Genomic DNA, 26,144 nt, shown 5'->3' on the forward strand with positions numbered 1-26,144 from the left:
TGCCCAGGAGGACAGGGGCAGGAGGATGGCCTTGGGCAGCTAGTCTAGCACTGCTAGCCCTATCACCCTGGCACAAACCAGTGGGCGCTAAGTAATATCAAGTGGGCTGGGCTTGAGGAGATGGAGAATGCGGAGAGGCAGACCAAGACCATGGTTGGGAGGATGACAAGGAATGGGGAACTCTACTTGGGGGCTGGATGCTATGGATGGGACCAGCATTTGGAGGTTAGTCTTTCAGGAGGGGGAAATTGGAGTTGGCCATGAGAGATCGGGGATGGAATCAGAGGCCAGCATTGGGGATCATTGTTGGTGGTAGGGGGGGGCAGCGGGGGTGGGGGGGGGGGGGGGGGTGGGTGAGGGGGGGAATTGGAGGCCAGTCATTGGGGATCAGGAGGGGTGAACCATCAGGAGGCTGGGTCCAGCTATTGGATGGGGGGAATTGGAAGGGTGAGCTAGGGAAAGTGCTTGTCAACCAAATTCGGTGCATGGGCATTAATTTCCTTTGCAGTGATGCTGGCCTCTTGGGTGATATTAGGCCCCAGTCCCCAACTGGCATAAATCCCTGATGAACTCTGTGATGCACAGAGTGCTGTAACTTCATTTTACTAAGCTTGCCCAAAAAAAGGTGGCAAAATCTCCTGTATTCTTGCTTTTGGGGCACTTAGATCTTTTTGGGAGAATCACCTGCCACATTTTTTTTGTTTAAAGCCCACAACTCCTAACATAATTAGAACATTCCTGCCACCGTCTCTCAACCCAATCATTGTCACAGTTTGTTTTTTGCATTTGTAACACTACAGCTGGACCTAAATGAAAAGTGAACCTTGGCCTCCAGTGCGAATTACTTCATATTTGCCCACATTGAATTCTATTTATTATTGACATTAAAATTATAAAAAATACACTGATATGTAATTAATTTTATTGTTCTTTACTGCAGATATGCTTTCACCAAGAATGGAAAAGCTACTATGGCACCAAAACCAGATAGAAATATTGAACTTGGACAAACACGAGGGCTTTCCACCAAAGATGTTTTGAAGATTAACAAATTGTATAACTGTGGTATGTGTACAATATGTTCAAATTTGAACTGATTTTCTATGGCAACTCCATAATTGATGAATCATAAAATCATACAGTGCAGAAGAGGACTTTCGGCCTAACAAGTCTGCATTGATATGTGATCTCCCACCTAATCCCATATTCCATACGCCAGGACCGGATGGAATGCATCTGAGGGTTCTGAAAGAAATGGCGGAGATGATAGTGGATGCCTTGGTGGTTATTTTCCAGACGTCGCTGGATTCCGGGGAAGTGCCGGAAGATTGGAAAGCGTCTAATGTTACGCTGTTGTTTAAGAAGGGTGCCAGGCAAAAGGCAGGGAATTATAGGCCGGTTAGCTTAACGTCTGTTGTAGGTAAAATGTTAGAATCCGTCATCAAGGAGGAAATAGCGAGGCATCTTGAGAGGAATTGCTTGATAGAGCAGATGCAGCACGGTTTCGTTAAAGGGAAGTCGTGTCTGACAAATTTACTGGAGTTCTATGAGGATGTGTCTAGGGCGGTGGATAGAGGAGAGCCGGTGGATGTGGTCTTTCTGGATTTTCAGAAGGTGTTTGACAAGGTACCTCACAGGAGGTTATTCCAGAAGGTCAGGGGACAGGGAGTTGGGGGTAGGGTGTTAGCGTGGATAGAGGATTGGTTGTCAAATAGGAGGCAGAGAGTGGGAGTCAATGGGTGCTATTCGGATTGGCGGATGGTGACTAGTGGAGTGCCTCAGGGGTCGGTGCTGGGGCCTCAGCTATTTACCATTTATATAGATGATCTGGAGGAGGGAACCGAGTGTACGGTGTCGAAATTTGCTGATGACACCAAGATTGGAGGAAAGGCAAATTGTGCGAAGGGTGTGGAGAGTCGACAGAAGGATCTAGATAGGCTGGGCGAATGGGCCAGGAAATGGCAAATGGAATTTAATGTTGGCAAGTGCGAGGTGGTCCACTTTGGTAGGAATAATGGTAGGAAGGATTATCACTCACGTGGCGAAAAACTGCAGCAGGCGACGGTGCAGAGGGACCTTGGGATCCTTGTGCATGAGTCGCAAAAACCCAGCTTGCAGGTGCAGCAGGTGATCAGGAAGGCGAATGGGATGCTGGCCTTCATAGCGAGGAGGATTGAATATAAAAGTAGGGAGGTCTTGCTGCGGCTGTATAGAGCATTGGTGAGGCCGCAGCTGGAGTACTGTGTGCAGTTTTGGGCGCCGTACCACATCACCCTTCCCCAGCATCTGTCATCCCAAATTGTTGGAGATCTTTACTCCTCGGAAGCTATTCATCACCTCCACCTCAGGGCCATTGATACAGATGGCGCATGTCCTTCACTCCACTTTCTGAAATTGATGACCTGCTCCTTCATTTTGCTGACATTGAGAGATTGTTGTCTTTGCTCCAATCCACTAAGCTGTCTATCTCTTTCCTGTACTCTGTTTTGTCATTGTTTGAGATCTGACCCACTACAATGGTATCATCAGTAAACCTGAAAATGGAATTAGAGCCCAATTTAGCCACACAGTGGTGAGTATATCAAGACTATAGTAAGGGTATGAGTACGCAGCATTGCAGGGAAATAGTTTTAAGGATTATTGTGGAGGAGATGTTGTCACCTATCCCTACTGATTGCAAACTGTGGGTCAGGAAGTCAAGGATCCAGTTGCACAGAAGTGGGGGCCTGAGTCCTAGGTCTTGGAGTTTGGAGATGACCTTCATTGGAATTATGGTGCTAAAGGTGGAGCTACATTCAATAAACAGTAGTCTGACATAGGTATCTTAGCTATTCAGATGTTCCAGAGAGATGCCTCTGCCATGGACTAGTTGCAGTGTTAGGCAAATTGCAGTGGATCAAGACCATCTGGAAGATTAGAATTGATGTGTGCCATGACTAAGCTCTCAAAGAACTTCGTAATAATGGCTGTCAGGGTGACTGGGCAGTAGTCATTAAGGCACACTGCCTGATTATTCTTTGGTACTAGGATGACAGCAGCCTTCTTGAAGCAGGTGGGAAACTCAGGCCGGAGTCTACGAACACTCCTGCTAGCTGGTCTATGCAACATCTGAATGCACGGCCAGTACTCTATCCAGGCTAGTCACTTTCCATGGGTTCACTCTCAAGAAAGACGATCTGATGTCTGCGACAGTGACTGTGGGTACAGGTGACATTGTTTCACTCAATGTCTGTTCGAAATGAGTGTAGAATGCATTGAGCTCATCAGGAATGATTAGGGTCAGTTGCCAGTAATTCTACCCAACTTTGTTTTGTAGCCCATTGTATCGTGTAAGCCTTGCCACAATCGACAAATGTTTGTGTGATTAATCTGCGACTCTAGCTTAGTCTGGAACTGTCTCTTCATGTCCCTGGTGGCTTTGTGAAGGTTTGTACAGATCAGGGTCTTGAAACTTGAACCCACAGACCTGGACTTCAGTAGAAAGCAGATCTCATGGTTCATCCATGGTTACCGGCTGGTGAACGTACAGATTAATTTATTTGGCGTGCAGTCCTGTACACACTTACTGATGAAGTCTGTAACAGTAGTGGCATACTCATTTAGGCTGGCCACTGAGTTCTTGAATATGGACCAGTCCACAGACTCCAAACAGTCACATTGAAGCTCTTCCGATGTCTCAGACAGCGCTGCTCAACTTTCTGTACTGAATCCTCATGCTTCAGTTTCTACTTGTAAACCAGGAATAGGACCACAGCCTTATGGGCTGATTTGTGAGGTATTTGAGAGACTGAAGCAGCTACAGGGTTGGCTCCTTAGAGACAAGAGGTACCCCATGAGGACATGGCTGCTGATGTCCCTGCAGAGACCACAGAATTCAGCAGATACTCAGTTTAATGAACTCATGCTGCCACCTGTGCTTGGTTGAACAGACATTGGGATGTTGAAGATGTGATTCTGGTGTCTGGAATGATCAGGTGGAGACTATAAATACAGTCCCCATAGGGTTTTGTATATGGTGGTTATATGCTGTGTCCTTCACAACCTGCACTTCAATGAGTTAAGGAGCTGGCTGAGGAAGAGAAGGATGAATGGCACAGCTCCTCTGATGGGAGGACAACAAGGTGACCTAAGATGAGAAACACTGGAGGAGGCTGATGAAAATCATCATGTGGTGGAGATGGCTAGAAAGGAAAGGTGAGCACAGGATGCCCTGATAGCCTAACACTTCATCGATGATGAGGATTAGAGATAGCCCTTGCACTCTGTTTCCTGCACTGCTCACTGAAAGCTGATATGGTTTATGTCATGAGCAAGGAGCTGTTCTGTCCAATCCCAATGCTGCAGGACGATGATAATGACTTGCAGTGAGGAGAGAGAATTGCTCCTCAGAGGGCTACTGCAAATGTCTGACTCCTGTCTGGCTGAGGGAGCTTGCAAACTCCCAGGTACCAGGTTGATATTAGGACACTGGTGCACATTCAGACTGCTCGCTCCTGATGCAGGGACCTCTGTAATTAGGGACGCCCCTGATATTCAGTGTCATACTGCCAAAGGCACGATTCTTACAAGGCTCTAGGCACCGGGATCAATGTGATAAGATTAGAGTTTTCCATTGCCTGAGTTGAGTGGTGGGCTTGACCACTCTGGGGAAGGTCTTTAATTTGATTTGATTTACTATTGTCACATGTATTAACATACAGTGAAAAGTATTGTTTTTTGCACACTATACAGACAAAACATACCGTTCATAGAGAAAGAAATGAGAGAATGCAGAATGTGGTGTTACAGTCATAGCTAGGGTGTAGAGAAAGATCAACTTAATGCAAGATAAGTCCATTCAAAAGCCTGACAGCAGCAGGGAAGAAGCTGTTCTTGAGTCAGTTGGTACGTGACCTCAGATTTTTGTATTTTTTTCCTGAAGGAAGAAGGTGGAAGAGAGAATGTCCAGAGTGCGTGGGATCCTTAATTATGCTGGCTGCTTTGCCGAGGCATCGGGAAGTGTAGACAGAGTCAATGGATGGGAGGCTAGTTTGCGTGATAGATTGGGCGACATTCACAACCTTTTATGGTTTTTTGCGGTCTTGGGCAGAGCAGGAACCATACCAAGCTGTGATACAACCAGAAAGAATGCTTTCTGTGGTGCATCTGGAAAAGTTGGTGAGAGTCGTAGCTGACATGCCAAATTTCCTTAGCCACTTGAGAAAGTAGAGGCGTTGGTGGGCTTTCTTAACTATAGTGTTGGCATGTGGGGACCAGGACAGGTTGTTGGTAATCTGGACACCTAAAAACTTGAAGCTCTTGACCCATTCTACTTCGTCCCCATTGATATAGACGGGCACATTCTCCTTTATGCTTCCTGAAGTCAATGACAATCTCCTTTGTTTTGTTGACATTGAGGGAGATTATTGTCGCCACACCAGTTCACCAGATTCTCTATCTCATTTCTGTATTCTGTCTTGTCATTGTTTGAGATCCAATCCACTAAGTGGTGTCGTCAGCAAACTTGAAAATCGAATTGAAGGGGAATTTGGTCACTCAGTCACAGGTGTACAAGGAGTAGTATGGGGCTGAGAACATAGCCTTGCGGGGCATTGGTGTTGAGGATGATCATGGCGGAGGTGTTGTTTCCTATCCTTACTGATGGTGATCTGTGAGTTAGGAAGTTCAAGATCCAGTCACAGATGGAGGTGCCACGGAGTTTGGAGATGAGTTTCGTGGGAATAATAGTGTTGAAGTGGTTGAAGACTTTCATAAGTGCTTGCTATCTACAAGTGCCTTACAACACCCATGTCCATACTGCAAGACTATACTTTCTTCACCTTTCTAACACCAGCATTGCATATTTGCATCTGCACAGCTTCTGCAGCAAAGGTGGAGGCAACCTGCTGTCTGCTGTGACTGTTGTCTATGATATCCTTGGTGAGTTTCCTCTGGAGGGCTGGGACCGTGGGCCCTGGCCTGCTGTTGGAGTGTGCAGTGTGCTGGTGTCACTCTCCTTGGTGTGCAGAACTGGAACTGTTTCAGTCACAGTAAGAAGGGAGTCAGATTAGCTGGACTTCCCCAGAGCCTTTGTGGAAGACTCCAAGTTATGGACCAGCTTCCCCTCCTCCATATAGGTACTGAAGGGCCCCTGGCCTCCTCCTTGGGGTACAAGGACAGCTGGAGTGAAGACCAGAGGCCCCACTATCCTGTGGCACTGGCATTTGTGATGCTTACAAGTGACTGCACCATGGAGTGCACCACACTCATCATGGAGGTTAAACCCTCCACCAGTGCAGGGCAGAATCCTCCGCAAAGGTGTCCACTGTGGCTGCTACCCTTAAAATGTAAACCTGGCTGCCTCAGAATATCAGCATGATTTCTTCAGGCATAAGGCACTGGGACTTCCCAGTAGCCGAACAATCTGAAGAGACTTGAGGACATCCCTTCCTTATGTTGCCTACTCTGCCTTTGGAACTCTAGCAATGGGGAATGTTTGAATCTCTGCATAGGTGAAGGGTGCAGGTGAAAGCTGTGATGTCTCTTTTATGTGGACATTGGAGTTGTCAGCCAAGCTGCTGTCTGGGCTGGTGTCTGTTGCCCGCTGGTAGATATACTGAACTGTTCCCTTGCTGTGCCTACAAAAGAAGGGAAATGGCATCAGTGTATGGAAGAGGCATAAGGATATTAGAAATAGAATTTACATGAAGTTTGTGAGATGGATGATGGTGTTGTTAGTCCTCTTTTTTTTGTGCCTGCTTACGCTGCAGATTGTCCTGCACCAGAACAGATGGGAAGAGTGTAAGTAGGCATTTTATTATGTAATATAATGTGTGGTAACTACCCTCTCAAATTGTGTGTTTTTCAGATGTGTCAGATGGTAAGGATGCCTGAAATGTGGGAAGAGAAGCTATATGGGAGATGATGAAATGTGACAAGTGGTGTTGACCCTTGCTGTGGCAGTGAGTGAGTTCCAAGTGAATGTGCAATGAGTAAGTGAATGAATTAGAGATTGATAAGAAGAGTGACTCATGCTGGCTAAACAGAAGAGATAATTTATCCTTCTCATGAACTGGATTTCCATCCTTTTGTGCAGGTTGCTTGTGCTTGCTAGTGCTGCCATCACTTTCCACGAAGGTTGGTGACCTTACTGAAGTGTCTCCTCTCTGCCTGAGTGTACAATATATGACACCTCTCCTCCATGGCATTAAGTATTCAGTTTGGGGCTCCTTCCTAGAATCTTGGAGTTGCCTTCCTTGTAGCCATTCTTCTCGCAAAACTTGGAACAAGTGCTGAGAGAGGCACTTAATGGAGCTGCCCAGTAATTCAAACATTTAGCTGGTGGTGGAATCAGATTCTATCTGCTGCAGAGGTGGTGTGAAACCCTTTCTAACATGTTTTTCCTTCTGGAAAATCCACCAATGCTGCCAACAATCAACATTCCACTTCTGGGGCTTACTGGATTGCTTTGGAGAGTTGGTGTGGGCTTGATTGGTTGAATGACCTCTTCCTGTGTTATAGTGACTCTGACTAAATCCATTTTCACTGGTCCTTTACAATCTGTCAGATTAAAATAATATATCAGCGTACATTCAATTTAGCCTTTCCATGTGTTATATGCCTCAGTAAGGTCACCTCTAACTTTATGCTTCTCTGAATAGATTTATTTTCTTGAACTTGTCAGTGGAACAACGTTCTTTAAACTTGGAACCATTTGATTAACTCCTCTGAATCTACTCTAAGGTTATCATCGTCCACCTTGCAAAGGGATCAGTTTGATTCAGTACACTTGATGTGGTCAAACCTACTAGATGGTGACATCATTTTTATTGACCAATTCTGTTAATACTAGATAAAATCCTGTTGATTTATTTAAACTTGCTTTGGATTGGTCATGGGCCTTCAGAGATTTACACAAAATAACAGCTAGATTTGTGTTATTTCTCAATGGCTTTCAGTATCATTCCCTGCCAATGTTCATGCTGCATTACATTATGTAAAGCATGCAAAGAATATGTGTGGTAACTATCCTCTTAAATTGTATTTTTCAGATGTGTGCGGAAACATGCTTGTAGCCAAGTCTGGAACTATAATATCTCCAAATTACCCAAACTATTATCCTAAGAATGCTGACTGCAAGTGGATAATTAGGACAAAAACTTATAATAAGGTATGTAAAGTCTCAATGGTAATATGCATAATATAACATGTACAGGGAATAGTAGCAATATAATAATATTTTATAAAAGAGTGAATGAAAAGTGCAGGGGAAAGAATAAAGAACAACACAGCACAGGAAACAGGCCCTTCGGCCCTACAAGCCTGTGCCACCCATTTTAACACTCAGTGAGTGCCTCATTCCAATCCTTCTACCTACGACTTTTGTCTACATCGCATGGATTCCACAATAAACGAGTGCAAATTTAGAGAATTATATATGCGCCAGATTAAGGGAGATCCAATTTAGGGACAATTTATTAACACCAATCAGCCTAAAAGCACGTTTTTGGGGTGTGGGAGGAAACCGGAGCACCTAGGGAAAACCCACACAAGCACGGGGAGAATGTGCAAACTCCCACAGACACAGACCCGAGTTGGAGATCTGACCCGGGTCCCTGTAACTGCACAGCAAACAGTGATAGTCACTGAGCTGTCATGTTGCCCGTCAATTGGTTCAGTTTAAGCGTACACTAACGACGTGAAGCACTAGGCAACTCTCGAACCAACATCCAAGAGCAGCCCTCGCACAACCCGCTGCGTGTATGCCATTTTCAGAGATATTCAAATCCCCTTTTTACTGAATCTGTTTGTGCTTGTCAGTCCTGGCAAATGGAACATCCTTTTGCATTTTGAATTGGAAGTCTCTAATAATTATTTGAAGATCAGGCAAATGCAAAGCAAGTTTCCATTAGACTAGAAGTTCCCAAATAGCAGGACACAGTAGAATATTGAACCGTAAACCTCCTTTAGCCATGTAACATTGCAGCAAAAAGAGATGCATTAGTTGATTGTTGAGAAAGAATAATTTTGGTGATACTTGTATTTTTATTCATTTTCTAATATTTTAAATGATGTGTTTTGAGATTCCAAGAGTTTCAGAAAACCAATAGGGTCTCAGGAAAAATGTAGGTAAAGGGGATTGGAATAGAGTGGTAGCAGTTTAGGAGAAAAAGAACCATAGGGCATAATTTAATGTTATTTAAGCGGCACGTACTTGACCTTAAATTGCACGAGAAGACATTAGGCACATAAATCAATGTCCGATGGACATTCTGACATCATCATGCTCGCGCTCAACATTATGATCGGCAGGCGTGCATGGGAATCAGAAGCAGATATGCCAACACTTAAAAGGCAAGTAGTCCATTAGCAACCTTGATGAACTGAATTATATTTTGCCCATGCAATTTAGTGTTTACCACGTAGGCAATAGGGGCAGACGGTCAATGTTTCTTTTCCTCATTTCCCATCCAAATGTGGGATAAAAGGGAATGGCTGCATTGGCTGTGTGAGTTATTGGAAGTTAACATGAAGTAATTATTTTGTTAGCTCTGTTTTGTGAACTCTTTTGTTTCATCAGCTGTCCTGGAGCATTTCTGCTGAGTGTGGCCTTTAGCACACGAACAGTGCCATTTGTTTTTTTAGCAAATGGGAATTGTGACTCTGCTGGCAGAGATCTCTTCAGGAAGAAGAGATTGGATAAAAGGAGAGGAGGCTTGGTGTCCGCCGGCAGCTTCCCAGGTGCCAAAATTATTCATGGCTCCAGCTCAGGTGAATGGTTGGCAGCTGGGTATCAAAAGATGTTCCTTGAAAAGGTGGCTCTGACAATACTCTGGCATCCAAGAACAAAGTAAGAAGTCTCATAACACCAGGTTAAAGTCCAACAGGTTTATTTGGTAGCGAGAACCACTAGTTTTCGAAACACTCACTGCTTCTTTGTCAGGTGAGTGAGATTTCAGTTCACAAATAGGGCATATAAAGATACAAACTCAATTTACAAAATAATGGTTGGAATGCAAGTCTTTACAGGTAATCAAGTCTTAAAGGTACAGATAATGTGAGTGGAGAGAGGGTTAAGCAGGGTTAAAGAGATGTGTATTGTCTCCAGCCGGGACAGTTAGTGAGATTTTGCAAGCCCAGGCAAGTCATGGAGGTTACAGATAGTGTGACATGAACCCAAGATCCCAGTTGAGGCCACTCTGAAGTGTGCGAAATTTCGTTATCAGTCTCTGTGCTGTCATGTGTTGTGAAGGCCACCTTGGAGAACGCTTACCCGAAGATCAAATGCCCATGACCGCTGAAGTGTTCCCCAACAGGAAGAGAATGATGATTGTTGAGCAATGTTCATTCATTCGTTGTCATAGCATGTGCATGGTCTCCCCAATGTACCATACCTTGGGACATCCTTTCCTGCAGCGTATCAGGCAGACAACATTGGCCAAGCTGCAAGTGTATGTACCGTATACCTGGTAGATGATGTTCTCACGTGAGATGATGGCACCTGTGTTGATGATCAACTATGTCTTGCAGAGGTTGCTGTGACAGGGTTGTGTGGTGTCATGGTCACTGTTCTCCTGAAGGCTAGGTAGTTTCCTATGGACAATGGTCTGTTTGAAGTTATGTGGTTGTTTGAAGGCAAGAGTGGGGGTGTGGGGATGGCCATGGCGAGATGTTCGTCTTCACCAATGACATGTTGAAGGTTCCAGAGAAGGTGTTGCGGCTCCTCCGCTCCGGGGAAGTACTGGACGATGAAAGGTACTCTGTCCACTGTGTCTCACGTTTGTCTTCTGAAGAGGTTGGTGTCGTTTTTCGCTGTGGCGCATTGGAACTGTCAATTGATGAATCGAGCGCCATATCCTGTTGTTTTGAGGGCATCTTCCAGCGTCTGGAGGTGTCTGTTGCTATCCTCCTCATCTGAGCAGATCCTGTGCATCCGGAGGGCTTGTATGTAGGGGATGGCTTCTTTAACATGTTTAGGTTGGAAGCTGGAGAAATGAAGCATTGTGAGATTATCCGTGGGATTGCAGTACTGTTGTGCTGAGGTGACCTTGATGGAGATGCGTGCGTCCAAGAATGCAACTGATTCATGGTGAGTCTGATGTGGATGGAGTTTGTTGATGTCATCATATAATTGTTTCAGTGATTGTTCACTTTGGGTCCAAAGGAAGAAAATGTCATTGATGTACCTAGTGTATAGCATCAGTTGAAGGTCCTGTGTGGTGAAGAGGTCTTGTTCTAACCTGTGCATGAAGATGTGGCATATTGACGTGCGAATTTGGTCCCTATGTCTGTTCTGTGTGTCTGGATGAAGATCTGGTTGTTGAAGGTGAAGACATTGTGTTCCAAGATGAAGCAGATGAGTTGTAAGCTTGCACCTGGAAACTGGCAGTTGTCGGCATTGAGTACTGAGGCAGTTGCAGCAATGCCATCGCTATGGGGGGATGCTGGTGTAGAGTGCCGAGACATCCATTGTGACGAGGAGTGCTCCTGGTTCAACTGCTCCATGTGTGCTGAGTTTCTGTTGGAAATCCATAATGTCACGACAAAAGCTGGGGGTTCTTTGTACAATGGGTTTCAGGATGCCTTTGACGTAGCCAGAGAGGTTCTCACACAGGGTCCCATTGCCCAGTATGATAGGACGACCGGGTGTGTTTGCATTGTGTATCTTCGAGAGACAGCAGAGATCTCCAACGCAGGGAGTACATGGGATGAGAGCATGGAGGGTGCTCTGAAGGTCCAGATCAAAAGTCTTGATCAGCCTGTTGAGTTGATGGGTGTGTTCTTTGGTCGAATCTGCAGGTAATTGCCTGTAGTGTTCCTCATTGTTCAGTTGTTGGCACACTTTTTTGCAGTAATTCATACTGTTCAGTATCACAATGGCTCCTCCTTTGTCTGCTGGTTTGATGACAACGTTGCAGTTGGATTTGAGAGCGCGGATGATGCTGCATTGTGCTTGGATGATGTTTGGGGCTGTCTTGTGAATGCAGCTGATGAATCTGGCATTGACGCACCTCCTGATGGCTGGACCTTTGCCAGCACCATCTGTCCACCATCCTCCAGTTCTCCTCAACCTCCTTCTCCAAATCCTCCTGATACTGCTCCTTACATCCCACTCCTGCTCCTCCCCTTCCTTCAGGAAATCTCCCCATTGCTGAGCCAGGTTGTGGAGCACACAGATAACCATGATGATGTGGGACACCCTGAGGGGAAAGTACTGGAAGGCACCGTCAGAGCGGTCCAGGCAGCAGAATCTCATTTTCATGATCCCGATGCTCAGTGGTGGACAGGGTAGCAGTGTGGGCTTCGGTCTGTGGCCTCCACATTGGCATTACCAGCCAAGTCCTCATCCATTGTGCCCCACCAGCCATCCTGACAGCCTCGGAATGTCCAAAGTCTGGAGAATGTAGCTGCTGTGCATGCTCCCTGGGTGGTGTGCACACAAGTGCATAATATTCAGCCTGTGGTCACAGACAATCAGCACGTTCAGGGGGTGGAAACCTTTCCTATTGATGAAGCACACTTCCAGACCTTGCGGCACCTGCAAAGTGATGTGCATGCAATCTACAGTGCCCTGCAAAAGGGGTATGTCAGTGATTGCGGTGAAGCCTACAACATGGGCTTCCTGCTGGGCCTGGCCACTTCAAAGTGGTGTAATTGCCAGGCATCCGTGACCTGGTGGACATACTTGTGTATTGATGCTTGCAAGGTGCCACAGATGTCCCCACTCGATGCCTGGAAGGACCCGGTGATGTAGAGATTGAGGGCCATCTTGGCCTTCACTGCTACCAGGAGCAGGTGTCCCCCTGTTCCTCGAGGTGCCCCAGGTGCTGCTCCGTCTCCTTATTTAGCCAGAGTGTGTGCAGTCATGCAACTTCCACCATCCCCTTGAAAGATCTGCAGGTCCTGTAAGCCCTGGGTCTCCATATCCTCTTTCCCCTGTCCTCCCACCATGGGACGTTGCACTTTGAAGATCTGGCCCTGACCGGCAATCCCCTGCCCTGTTGTTGCAGCTTCTGGCCAGATGTCTCCTTTCTTTTCTTTAGTGTTCAGTGGCCACTACAATGGTGGTCATTTCAATAGATGCCAATCTGATCAGCACTGGGAGGTTGACCATCACCTCCTTCCATTGAGAAAAGGGTACGAAAATCTGAGGACATGTGCCAACAAACTCAAGAACAGCTTCTTCCCTCAGACTTTTGAATAGACCTACCTTGCATTAAGTTGATCTTTCTCTATACCTTAGGTATGACTGTAACACTACATTTTCCTTTTCTTCTCTATATATGGTGCGCTTTGTCTGTATAGCTCACAAGAAACAATACTTTTTACTACGTACTAATACATGTGACAATAATAAACCAAATCAAATCAAAAAGTCTGGAGTCAGCCACAGTGCTTGTCCAGCAGATGGATAGCAGGACAAGCAAGTTTTGATTCATGGGGTTGGTAGTGGACCTCGTGTGGCACCTTTTGCAGTTCTCTCTGCAGCCAAGGGCAATCCATGCCACATGGGCATGGAACCTGCATCAACTCCTGACCTGCAGACCCCGAGATTGGCACAGCCCCCCCACCCAAACTCAGCTCGCATGCAAGCCCCCCACCACCCAGCAGCTTTGCAGCACCTGCTAAACTGCACCCCCCTCCCCCACCTGCTGCCCTGTCCCTGTCCCGTCCCATCCCATCCCACACTCCAGGCATTGCCAATCAATAAGACTTACCTCTTCGTTCCCCTTCGCTATTGCTGAGCCTGGCCCAAACTTTTATAGACTAGCTGTAAATGATGCTGGCATGATTCATGCTGGAGAGGTGGGATAGGTCTGGGTGGGGGTTAAGGGCTGAACTCACTGATGATATGGAAACTAATTCAAAAACATTTAAATTGTTGCCATGCCCATACTGGATACAGATTGCAGAATAATAAATGGCCTGGGAAGATCACGGGATGCCCAAACTTGGGTGCATTTCGCATTTTTTGGCTTTGGCTCATATTTCCCACTTCACTATGCTACTCGACCAACATAGTGTGGTGGAAAATCCCACCGAGGATTTCTTAAACCCAGAATAAGTAAAAAAAAGCAAAGAAATCCACACTATTAGTTTTAATGGGGGAGGTGAGGGTGGTGGTTTCCTTCTTTAAAATGAGGACCACCTCTACATCTATCTGTCCACCCACCACCTGCTGTGGTGTTACTCATCTTTTCCAAAGCTGAAGTGAAATGTTTCACAAAGCAATGTGCTTTCTTGTGTAAATATAAAGATTACAGAGTGCTCAAAAAAAAATTTTTTAAAGTTAAATGTGTAGCGCGCAGCCTTTAAGACATAAAACCTACTCAGGGCACTCCCCCACAAGAAAAATGAAAGAAGAGGGCCTCTGGCCGGAGAGCAAAGGTCCTCTCCCCATCCAATTGCTGGGTAAAAGAGGGAAGTAGAAAAAAGCCCAAACATCTGAGATCAACACAAGTCTTATCAGGATAACAGACAATGCCACATAATTAATGCTACATTTTGGGGCAGCACAGTGGTGCAGTGGTGAGCACTGCTGCCTCACATCGCCAGGAACCCAGGTTCAATTCCAGGCTTGGATCACTGTGTGGACTTTGCACATTCTCGTCATGTCAGCGTGGGTTTTCTCTGGGTGCTCTGGTTTCCTCTCACAGTTGATAGATGTGTGGGTTAGGCTGATTGGCCATGTGAAATTGTGCCTTAGTGTCAGTGGGACTAGCTAGGGTAAATGCATAAGGTTATGGGGACAGGGTCAGCCCAGTCCTTGAAAATCGGATGAAATGTGTCTCATCAACCACAAGACACCCAGCCCTCAGATCAAGATTGTGAAAGCATGGCAAATCAGCTCTCCAAATCAGCTGGGAATTTCGTCGAAATTCTTTCTCTTGCCAGGCTGACTACTCATTTACAATCTTCGTCCGGCATGTCCCCTTGACTTAAATTGGGTGTTTGACACACCATGCAGCAGGTTTTCAAAGGATTGTGATCCCTCACTGAGGAAATCTCTTTCTTGATTGAAAGGATTATCATTTTGCATCTTTTGTTCTTTGTAGGATGTCTCAGTTCATTGTGGCATGCACTCATAATCTGTGCTGGAGAGCAGAACATGTCTTCAACATTTTCACTCAATAAAGCAGTCTTCATTCTGATGCCAACATCATTCCTGAGAATGGAAATCAGCATCAGACTGCTACTCCATACCCAAATACTTATTTCAAGCCTGTCTCACTCAACCATCTAAATGGGACTAGGCAAGATCCAGGCAGTACAGTTTGTCCCCAAGCCCCAGCATTGAGGAGCAGAAGAGTTGGAGTGAAGAGGTTATCTCTTTTTTACAGCATGAGATGCAGTAAATCAGCTAAGTGAATGTTGATCTCCATTGATACTGACAGGACAGGGAAAAGGTAAGTATCTAAAGATTTGCGCGATGAAGGGACAGTGGAGGCATAGTTGGGAAGGTTCTGATTTCAGGAAGATGCTGGGTTCTTACCTAAGGAGATTTAAAGAGAGGTTTGACTTCAGGGGCATTGTATCTCAGGATGGGGTATCCAGCTTCAGGGGTTGAAGTCGGAACTTGAGCAGGGATTCCAACTTCTCAGTGGAGTCAGACATTGGGGGATTCAAGGAATGTGGAATCAAACCTCAGGCATGGGGTCAGACCTCAGAGTGAGGTCAGGTCAGGGAGTTCAGTTTGGGTCAGAGTAATGGGGAGGGATTGGTGTTGGATGTGTCAGGCTTGCAGTAGAAATGAAAGCCATAGGGAGAGGGGTGGTTCATGAGGTAGTTGGGGGGGGGTGGTGGGGAAGCGGGGTAGTATCATGGAGGTTGAGTGTAGGGATGAAGTCTTATAGGGGACTGATCTGACTCTTTACAGTGGTTACCCAGAAGTTAGAAGAGATTTTAATTCTCAGCTAGAACCATCCAAAGTTTGTGATTAAAATTGCATTTTCTGGGCAATTACGTGCAACCCTTACCTGAGAACATCTGAGGAGATTCCCCGAATGCATTTTTGAAATATCACCCAATCAATGTTGGGAAGCCCGAAAATCATCTGACTCCCTTAAGATTGCACAAGAGAAATTTCCTACCCTGGTGACTCTCTCCCAAAACCAGCCCCCACTAAACTTATCCAGAAACTATTGGGCAGAGCTGCAAGCTGTTCTGGACTCATTTCCTGCCTATTCAGAATGGGTGAAATGTAAATAAAAAGCACAGTATCGAGCTTATCATTTAACTCGCTGTCCCTTCAAAAATTACTTCTAATCCCTCTGTCCCTTAATGAATATGAATGAAATTATGAAAGATTCAAGTTCTGGCAGCATAAAAATCAATTGTGTGGAAATCAAAATGATGTAATGACAGCAGCATTACTATATCAGGAACATAGGAATGAGAGCAGACATAGAAACATAGAAAATAAAAGCAAGAGTAGGCCATTCAGCCCTTCAAGCCTGCTCCATCATTCATTTTGATCATGGCTGACCATCAAGTTCAATATCCTGATCCTGTCTTCCTCCCATATCCCTTAAACCCTTGAATCCCAAGAGCTATATCTGATTGCTTCTTGAAATCAGACAATGTTTTGGTCTCAACTACTTTCTGTAGTAGTGAATTCCACATATTGACTATTCTGTGGATGGAGAAATTTCTCTTCACTTCAGTTCTAAAAGACACTACCACCATCAGGAACATTCTTTCTGAAGGTACCCTGTCTAATCCTGTTAGAATTTTCTAGGTTTCTCTTACTTTTCTAAACTCCAGTAAATATAATCCTAACTGATTTAGTCAGTCCTCATAAGACAGACCTGCCATCCCAGGAATCAGATTGGCAAATCCTGGCCATACTCCCTCTATAGCAAGGACATCCTTCTTCAGATATGGACACTAAACTTGCACACAATATTCCAGGTGTGGCCTCCCCATCACCCGATACAATTGCAGTAAAACATCCCTATTATTATACTCAAGTCCTCTAGCTATGAAGGCCAACATACCATTAGTCTTCTTTGCTACTTGCTGTGCCTGCGTGCTTACTTTCAGTGACTGATGCATGAGGACATCAAGATCTCACTGAGTATCCACCTCTCTAAACTTACACCCATTCAAGTAATAATCTGTCTTCCTATTATTGCGACCAAACTGGATAACGTCACATTTATCCACATTATATTGCATTTGCCATGCGTGTGCCCATACACTTAGCCTGTCCAAGTCATGCTGAAGCATCTCTGCATCCTCCTCACAGCCCACCCTCCCATCCAACTTTGGATCATCTGCAAATTTGGAGATAATGCACTCAAAGAACAAAGAAAATTACAGCACAGGAACAGGCCCTTTGCCTCTCCAAGCCTGCACCGACCATGCTGCCTGACTGAACTAAAACTCCTACCCTTCTGGGGACCGTATTCTCTATTCCTATCCAATTCATGTATTTGTCCAGACACCCCTTAAAACTCACTATCATGTGTGCTTCTACTATGTCCCCTGGCAGCGAATTCCAGGCACTCACCACCCTCTGAGTAAAAAAACTTACCTCGTACATCTCCTTTAAATCTTGCCCCTGTAATTGATGCTGGCATGATGTCATGCTGGACAGGTGGGATAGGTCTGGGTGGGGGCAAAGGGCCGTGCTGAACTCACTGATGATATGGAAACTAATTCAAAAACATTTAAATAGTTGCCATGCCCATTCTGGATACAGATTGTAAAATAATAAATGGCCCGGGAAGATCAAAGTTGGGCCAAAGTTGGGTGCATTTTGCACTTTTTGAGTTCGGCTCATATTTCCCATCCTGCTCTGCCACTCGCTCATCACAGTGTGGTGGAAAATCCCACCGAGGATTTGTTAAACCCAGAATAAGTAAAAAAAAAGCAAATAAATCCCTACCAATAGTTTTAAAGGGGGAGATGAGGGTGGTGGTTTCCTTCTTTAAAATGAGGACCACCTCTACATCTATCCTTCCACCCACCATCTGCTGTGGTGTTACTCATCTTTTCCAAAGCTGAAGTGAAATGTATTACAAAGCAGCATGCTTTTTTGTGTAAATATAAAGCTTACGGATTGCACAAAAAATAATTTAAAAAAAAATTAAATGTGTAGCGCACAGCCTTTAAGACATAAAACCCACTCAGGGCACTCCCCCACAAGAAAAATGAAAGAAGAAGGCCTCTGGCTGGAGAGCAAAGGTCCTCTCCCCCTCCAATTGCTGGGTAAAACAGGGAGGTGGAAAAAGCCCAAACATCTGAGCTCAACACAAGTCTTATCAGGATAACAGACAATGCCACATAATTAATGCTACATTTTGGGGCAGCACAGTGGCACAGTGGTGAGCACTGCTGCCTCACATCGCCAGGAACCCAGGTATTATATCCCCTAGTAATTGACTCTTCACCCTGGGAAAAAGCTTCTGACTATCCACTCTGTCCATGCCCCTCATAATCTTGTATACTTCTATCAGGTTGCCCCTTAACCTTCGCTGTTCCAATGAGAACAAACCAAGTTTCTCCAACTTCTCCTCATAGCTAATGCCCTCCATTCCAGGCAACATTCTGGTAAATCTTTTTTGTACCCTCTCCAAAGCTTCCATATCTTTCTGGTTGTGTGGCAACCAGAATTGAATACTATATTCCACTTGCAGCCAAACTAAGAATCTATAAAGCTACAATATGCCAATTTTTAAATTTGATGCCCCGGCCAATGAAGGCAAGCATGCCGTATGCCTTCTTGAGTACCTTCTGCACCTGCGTTGCCACTTCCAGTGACCTGTGTATCTGTACACCCAGATCCCTCCGCCTATCAATACTCTTTGGGGTTCTGCCATTTAGTGTATATTTCCTATCTGTATTAGACCTTCCAAAATGCATTACCTCACATTTGTCCAGATTAAACTCCATCTGCCATCTCTCTGCCCAAGCCTCCAACCGATCAATATCCTGCTGTATCCTCTGATGGTCCTCATTGCTATGTGCAAATCCACCAACTGTTGTGTCATCCACAAACTTGCTAATCAATCCAGTTACATTTTCCTCCAAATCATTTATATGGATGACAAACAGCAAAGGTCCCAGCACTGATCCCTGAGGAATGCCATTTGTCACAGACCTCCATTCAGAAACGCACCCTTCCACTGCTACCCTCTATCCTCTATGACCAAGCCAGTTCTGGATCCACCTTGCCAGCTCACCTCTGATCCCATGCTACTTCACCTTCTACACCAGTCTGCCATGAGGGACCTTGTCAAAGATTTTACTAAAAGTCAGTTCTGCCTGTCAGCTTACAGGGGAATAGGTTTACTAGGGGGACAATTAGTGGAGGGGATCTGCAGCCACTCTGCATGTGGCAACACTGGGAGAGGGAAGGAAGAGATGTTCAGAGCTGACCTTGGGGAAAAGGCATGATGTGGTGTGTGAGAGCATTTGCTTGGAGAAGGGTCAGGAATCCATAGGGTTTGGGTGGAGGTGTGGTTGGGACTAGCCATCAGGATGCGGGTGGGCGGAGCAGCCAGGGGGATCAGGATTAATCATCAGGATTAGTCATCAGGATGGAGGGGGAGGTTGGAACTATGGGGGGGTGGTTGAGTAGGGACTAACTGGAGAGGGCGAAGGAGGACATAGAGGCTGGCCCGGGGAGGTCCAGGATGCCAGTGATCAGGGGATGGAGTGGTCGGAAGGCTAAATATTAAGTGGGTTGCAGGGTTGGCCAGTGACCTGAGGCCGGCAATCAGAAGGCCAGTAATGAGGGTTTAACAAAGAACAAAGAACAACACAGCAGGGGAAACAGGCCCTTCAGCCCAACGAGCCTGTGCCGCCATCTTAACATTGTGAGTGCCCTCTTCTACCTATGGCCTTTGTCTACGCCTATTGGGGAAGATTGAGGGAAGACTAATTTAGGGACAATTTGTTAACACCAATCAGCCTAAGAGCACGTTTTTGGGGTATGTGAGGAAACCGGAGCACCCAGAGAAAACCTACGCAGCACAGGGAGAATGTGCAAACTCCCACAGACACTGGCCCAAATCCATGTATCTGCACAGCAAACAGTGATAGTCACTGAGCTGTCATGTTGCCCGTCAGGAACAGAGAGAGGGAAAGCTTGAACTCGTGGCTGAGGGGATGGTGCAGGAGGGAGGGGTTCAGGTTCTTGAACAATTGGGGCTCATTCTGGGGAAGGTGGGACCTCTACAAGAGGGATGGTCTACACCTGAATCAGAGGGGAACCAATATCTTAGGGGGAAAATTTGCAAAGGCTATGCAGGGGGGTTTAAACTGATTCAGAAGGGGGGTGGGATCCTGAGTAGCAGGGATGAAAGTGAGGGGGGCATAGATGGGGACTGCAATGCACGGCATCGTGGGGGTGGAGCAGAGCATGGTTTGAAATGCGTATACTTTAATGTGAGGAGTATTCGCAATAAGGTGGATGAACTTGCAGCGTGGATCAGTACCTGGAACTTTGATGTTGTGGCCATTTCAGAGACATGGATAGAGCAGGGACAGGAATGGTTGTTGCAGGTTCAGGGGTTCAAATGCTTCAGTTGGAGTAGAGAAGGAGGTAGAAGGGGGGGAGGGGTAGCATTATTAGTCAAGGATTGTATCACAGTGTCAGAGAAGAAGTTTGATGAGGACTTGTCTGTTGAGGTAGTATGGGCTGAGATTAGAAATAGGAGAGGAGAGGTCACCCTGTTGGGAGTCTTTTATAGGCCTCCTAAAAGTTCTAGAGAGGTTGAGGAAAGGATTGCGGAGACGATCCTGGATAGGAGTGAAAGTAATAGGGTACTTGTTATGGGGGACTTTAACTTTACTAATACTGATTGGAATAGCTATAGCTCTAGCTCATTAGAGGGGTCAGTTTTTGCACAAAGCGTGCAGGAAGGTTTTTTGACTCAGTATGTAGATAGACCACCTAGAGGTGAGGCTATATTGGATTTGGTGCTGGGAAATGAGCCAGACCAGGTGTTAGACTTGGAAGTTGGTGTGCATTTTGCTGATAGTGACCACAATTCGGTTACGTTCACCTTAGTGATGGAAAGAGATAGGCATGAACCTCGGGACAGCAGTTTTAGCTGGGGGAAGGGTAATTATGAGGCTATTAGGAGAGAATTAGGAAGCATAGGTTGGACTAGGAGACTACAGGGGCTGGGAACGTCCGAAATGTGGAGTTTTTTCAAGGAGCAGCTACTGCGAGTCCTTGATATGTATGTCCCTGTCAGGCAAGGAGGAAATGGTCGAGCAAGGGAACCGTGGTGCACTAAAAAAGTTGATTCTCTGGTTAAAAGGAAAAAGGAAGCTTATGTCAGGATGAGACTTGAGGGCTCAATTAGTGCACTGGAAAGCTTTAGATTGGCTAGGAGGGAGTTAAAGAGTGAGTTAAGAAGAGCTAAAAGAGGACACGAGAGGACTTTGGCTGATAGGATTAAGGGGAATCCTAAGGCGTTCTATAGATATGTTAAGAACAGAAGATTGGTTAGGGCGAGATTAGGGGCAGTTAGAGACAGCAGTGGGAGGTTATGTGTGGAACCGGAAGAGATTGGAGAGGCATTGATCCAATATTTCTCTTCGGTATTCACGCAGGGAGACATAAATGTAGCTGTGGAGAACACTGGGTTACAGGGTTGTAAACTGGATAGTATTGCAGTTGATAAGGAGGATGTGCTAGATATTCTTGAGGGTTTGAAAATAGATAAGTCCCCTGGGCCGGGCGGGATTTACCCTAGGATTCTCTGGGAGGCAAGAGAGGCGATTGCAGAGCCTCTGGCTCTGATCTTCAGGTCGTCGTTGGTCACAGGTATAGTGCCAGAAGATTGGAGGATAGCGAATGTTGTCCCATTGTTTAAGAAGGGGAACAGAGACTTCCCTGGGAATTATAGACCGGTGAGTCTTACTTCTGTCGTGGGCAAGGTGTTAGAAAAAATTATTAGGGATAGGATTTATAGTTATTTAGAGAGTAATGAATTGATTGGAGATAGTCAGCACGGTTTTGTGAAGGGTAGGTCGTGCCTTACTAACCTTATTGAGTTTTTTGAGAAAGTGACCAAAGAGGTGGATGGGGGTAAGGCAGTTGACGTGGTATATATGGACTTTAGTAAGGCGTTTGATAAGGTTCACCATGGAAGGCTTCTGCAGAAAATGCAGATGTATGGGATTGAGGGTGATTTAGTTAATTGGATCAGGAATTAGCTAGCAGATAGGAGACAGAGGGTGGTGGTTGATGGTAAGTATTCGTCATGGAGTGCGGTTACAAGTGGCGTGCCTCAGGGATCTGTTTTGGGGCCACTGCTGTTTGTAATTTTTATAAATGATCTGGATGAGGGTATAGTTGGGTGGATCAGTAAATTTGCTGATGACACCAAAGTTGGAGGAGTGGTAGATAGTGAAGAGGGGTGTCATAGTTTACAGAGTGACTTGGACAAGTTACAGAGCTGGGCCGAGAGGTGGCGGATGGAGTTTAATGTGGAAAAGTGTGAGGTAATTCAGTTTGGCAGGAATAACAGATGTGTAGAGTATAGGGCTAATGGTAGGACTCTGAATAGTGTTGATGAACAGAGGGATCTAGGTGTATGTGTACATAGATCCCTGAAAGTTGGGAATCAAGTAGATAAGGTTGTTAGGAAGGCATACGGTGTCTTGGAGTTTATTGGTAGGGGGATTGAATTTAGGAGCCGCAACATCATGTTGCAACTGTATAAAACTCCGGTGCGTCCTCACTTGGAGTATTGTGTGCAGTTCTGGTCCCCACATTATAGGAAGGATGTGGAGGCATTAGAGAGGGTGCAGAGGAGGTTTACCAGGATGTTGCCTGGTATGGAGGGGAGGTCCTATGAGGAGAGACTGAGGGATTTGGGGTTGTTTTCGTTAGAAAGAAGACGGTTAAGAGGGGACCTTATTGAAACATACAAGATGATTAGAGGTTTAGAGAGGGTGGACAGTGATAGCCTTTTTCCTCGGATGGAGAAAGCTAGCACGCGGGGGCATAGCTTTAAATTAAGGGGTAGTAGTTATAGGACGGATGTCAGAGGTAGGTTCTTTACCCAGAGGGTGGTGAGGGATTAGAATGCCCTGCCTGCTGCAGTTGTAAATGCACCTAGTTTGGGGGCGTTTAAGAGATCCATGGATAGGTTTATGGATGGTAAGGGATTGGTTTAGGTTAGAGGGTCTGCTTTTTAATTGGTTGGTGCAACATCGTGGGCCGTAGGGTCTGTTCAGCGCTGTATTGTTCTATGTTTTATGTTCTAGATGGTCCAGTTTAAGCATACACTAATGACGTGAAGCACTAGGCAACTCTCGAAACAACATCCAAGAGCAGCCCTCGCACGACCCACCGCGTGTATGCCCCTTGTTGGACAACAAGGTGGACCGAATCACCTGTGGATTAAAAGAAAAGACATCAATAAACATGCACAACTTATACAAACATTTATGGAATCCCCAGAAGCTCAGAAGTAAGACAAGTGAGCCATAAAATATGTCGGAAGGTCCATAGGAATCAATTGATTCCCAAGGGTGTCCCAAGGCTTTTGATCTTTATTTAGAACAGTCTCCTGTATACCTCCATCTCTAGTCCGCTCATGTGCCTATCTAAGTAAACTTTAAACAACTCTAGCGTGCCTGCCTCCACCACCCTACTTGGCAGTGCATTCCAGGCCCCCACTACCCTCTGTGCGGAAAAACCTCCCTCTAACATCCGAATTATACCTCGCCCCCCTCACCCTAAGCCCGTGACCCCTCGTAATTGTTGTATCCAACCTAGGAAAAAGCTTACCACTGTTCACTCTATCTATACCCTTCATAATCTTATACATCTCTATTAGATTTCCCCTCATTCTCCGCCTTTCTAAGGAGAACAGCCCCAATTTGCCCAATCTCTCCTCATAGCTCAGTCCTCCCGCACCAGGCAGCATCCTGGTAAACCTCCTCTGCACTCTCTCCAGGGTCTCCACGTTCTTCCGGTAGTAAGGCAACCAGTTTTAGATTTCCAAAAGGCGTTTGATAAGGTGCCTCACAAAATGTTGCTACAGAAGGTTAGGGTGCACGGAGTTGGGGGTAAGGTGTTAGCGTGGATAGAGGATTGGCTGTCTAATAGGAAGCAGGGAGTTGGTATCAATGGGTGCTATTCTGGTTAGCGGTTGGTGTCCAGTGGAGTGCCGCAGGGATCGGTGCTGGGGCCTCAACCATTTACCATTTATATAGATGATCTGGAGGAGGGGGCTGAGTGTAGGGTGATGAAATTTGCTGATGACATGAAGATGAGTGGAAAAACAAATTGCATGGAGGGTGTAGAAAGTCTGCAGAGAGATCTGGATAGGCTGAGCAAGTGGGCGAGGACTTGGCAGATGGAGTATAATGTTAGCAAGTGTGAGGTCATCCACTTTGGCAGGAATAATAGTAGGAGGGATTATTATTTAAAAGGCAAAAAGCTGCAGCATGCTACGGTGCAGAGGGACCTGGGGGTCCTTGTGCACGAGTCGCAAAAACCCAGTCTGCAGGTGCAGCCGGTGATCAAGAAGCCGAATGGAGTGTTGGCCTTTATAGCGAGGGGGATAGAATATAAAAGTAGGGAGGTCTTGCTGCAACTGTTCAGGGTACTGTTGAGGCCGCAGCTAGAGTACTGTGTGCAGTTTTGGTCGCCGCACTTGCGGAAGGATATATTGGCCTTGGAGGGAGTGCAGAGGAGGTTCACTAGGCTGATGCTGGAGATGAGGGGGGTCGGACTATAAAGAGAAACTAAATAGACTAGGTCTGTACTTGTTGGAGTTTAGAAGGATGAGGGGGGATCTTATAGAGACGTATAAGATAATGAAGGGGATGGATAGGGTAGAGGTAGAGAGATTCTTCCCACTTAGAAAGGATAGCAGGACTAGAGGACACAGCCTCAAGATAAGGGGGGGCGCAGTTTAGATCAGAGTTGAGGAGGAACTTCTTCACTCAAAGGGTGGTGAATCTCTGGAATTCTCTGCCCATTGAAGTGGTGGAGGCTACCTCGCTAAATATATTTAAGTCATGGGTAGATAGGTTTTTGATAGACGGAGGAATTAAGGGTTATGGGGAAAAAGCGGGAAAGTGGAACTGATCCACTTCAGATCAGCCATAACCTTATTGAATGGCGGGGCAGGCTCAAAGGGTTAGATGGCCTACTCCTGCTCCTATTTCTTATGTTCTTATGAACTAATGTTGTATACAACTGCAACATTAGACGCTAGCTTTTATACTCTGTACCCCTTCCTATAAAGGCAAGCATACCATAGGCCTTCTTCGCCACCTTCTCCACTTGTACTGCCACCTTCAAGGACTTGTCTATTTGCACCCCCAGGTCCCTCTGCGTTTCTATACTCTTAGTAGGCTTACCATTTATTGTGTAACTCCCCCCTATATTATTTCTTACAAAATGCATCACCTCGCATTTATCTGGATTAAATTCCATCTGCCATTTCTCTGCCCAATATACCAGCCTATCTATATCCTGCTGTATTGCCTGACACTGCTCCTCACTATTAGCAAGTCCAGCCATCTTCATGTCATCTGAAAACTTGCTGATCACACCACTTACTCCCTCTTCCAAGTCACTTATGTATATTACAAATAGCAAAGGTCCCAGTACTGAGCCCTGCGGCACCCCACTAGTAACAGACCTCCAGCTAGTAAAGGACCCTTCCACTAGTACTCTCTGTCTCCTGTTACTAAGCCAGTTCTCAATCCATCTAGACACCTGACCTTGTATCCCATGAGCCTTAACCTTTTCTACCAACCTACCGTGAGGGACTTTGTCAAACGCCTCACTGAAATCCATGTAGACGACATCTACGGCTCGTCCTTCGTTGACCGTTTTTGTCATCTCCTCAAAAAATTCTACCAGATTTGTAAGGCATGACCTCCCCTTTACAAAGCCATGCTGCCTGTCACTAATCAAATTGCCATGCTTTAAATGCTTATACATCCTATCCCTAAGAATCCTTTCCAACAACATCCCTACCACTGACGTCAAACTCACCGGCCTATGATTACCCGGGTTATCCCTACTACCCTTTTTAAACGACGGTACCACGTTCGCTATCCTCCAGTCCTCTGGGACCTCACCTGTGTCCAAAGAAGAGACAAAGATTTGCGTCAGAGGCCCAGCAATTTCCTCTCTCGTCTCCCTAAGCAGCCTAGGATAAATGCCATTAGGCCCT

General features: G+C 45.8%; 1 protein-coding gene across 1 annotated transcript in view; it reads left to right on the forward strand.

Moving 5' to 3' along the window:
- The window catches only part of LOC145344338 (astacin-like metalloendopeptidase), a 346,104-nt gene that overhangs the window by 223,171 nt on the left and 96,789 nt on the right, over positions 1 to 26,144 (forward strand). Inside the window, 2 exon segments of the mRNA XM_080191468.1 lie at positions 941 to 1,065; positions 8,031 to 8,149. Of these exon segments, the coding sequence (XP_080047594.1) occupies positions 941 to 1,065; positions 8,031 to 8,149 (244 nt within the window).

Source organism: Carcharhinus amblyrhynchos, chromosome 6 (genome assembly GCF_965287045.1).
Source record: "Carcharhinus amblyrhynchos chromosome 6, sCarAmb.v2.hapA, whole genome shotgun sequence".
Lineage (NCBI taxonomy): Eukaryota > Metazoa > Chordata > Chondrichthyes > Carcharhiniformes > Carcharhinidae > Carcharhinus > Carcharhinus amblyrhynchos.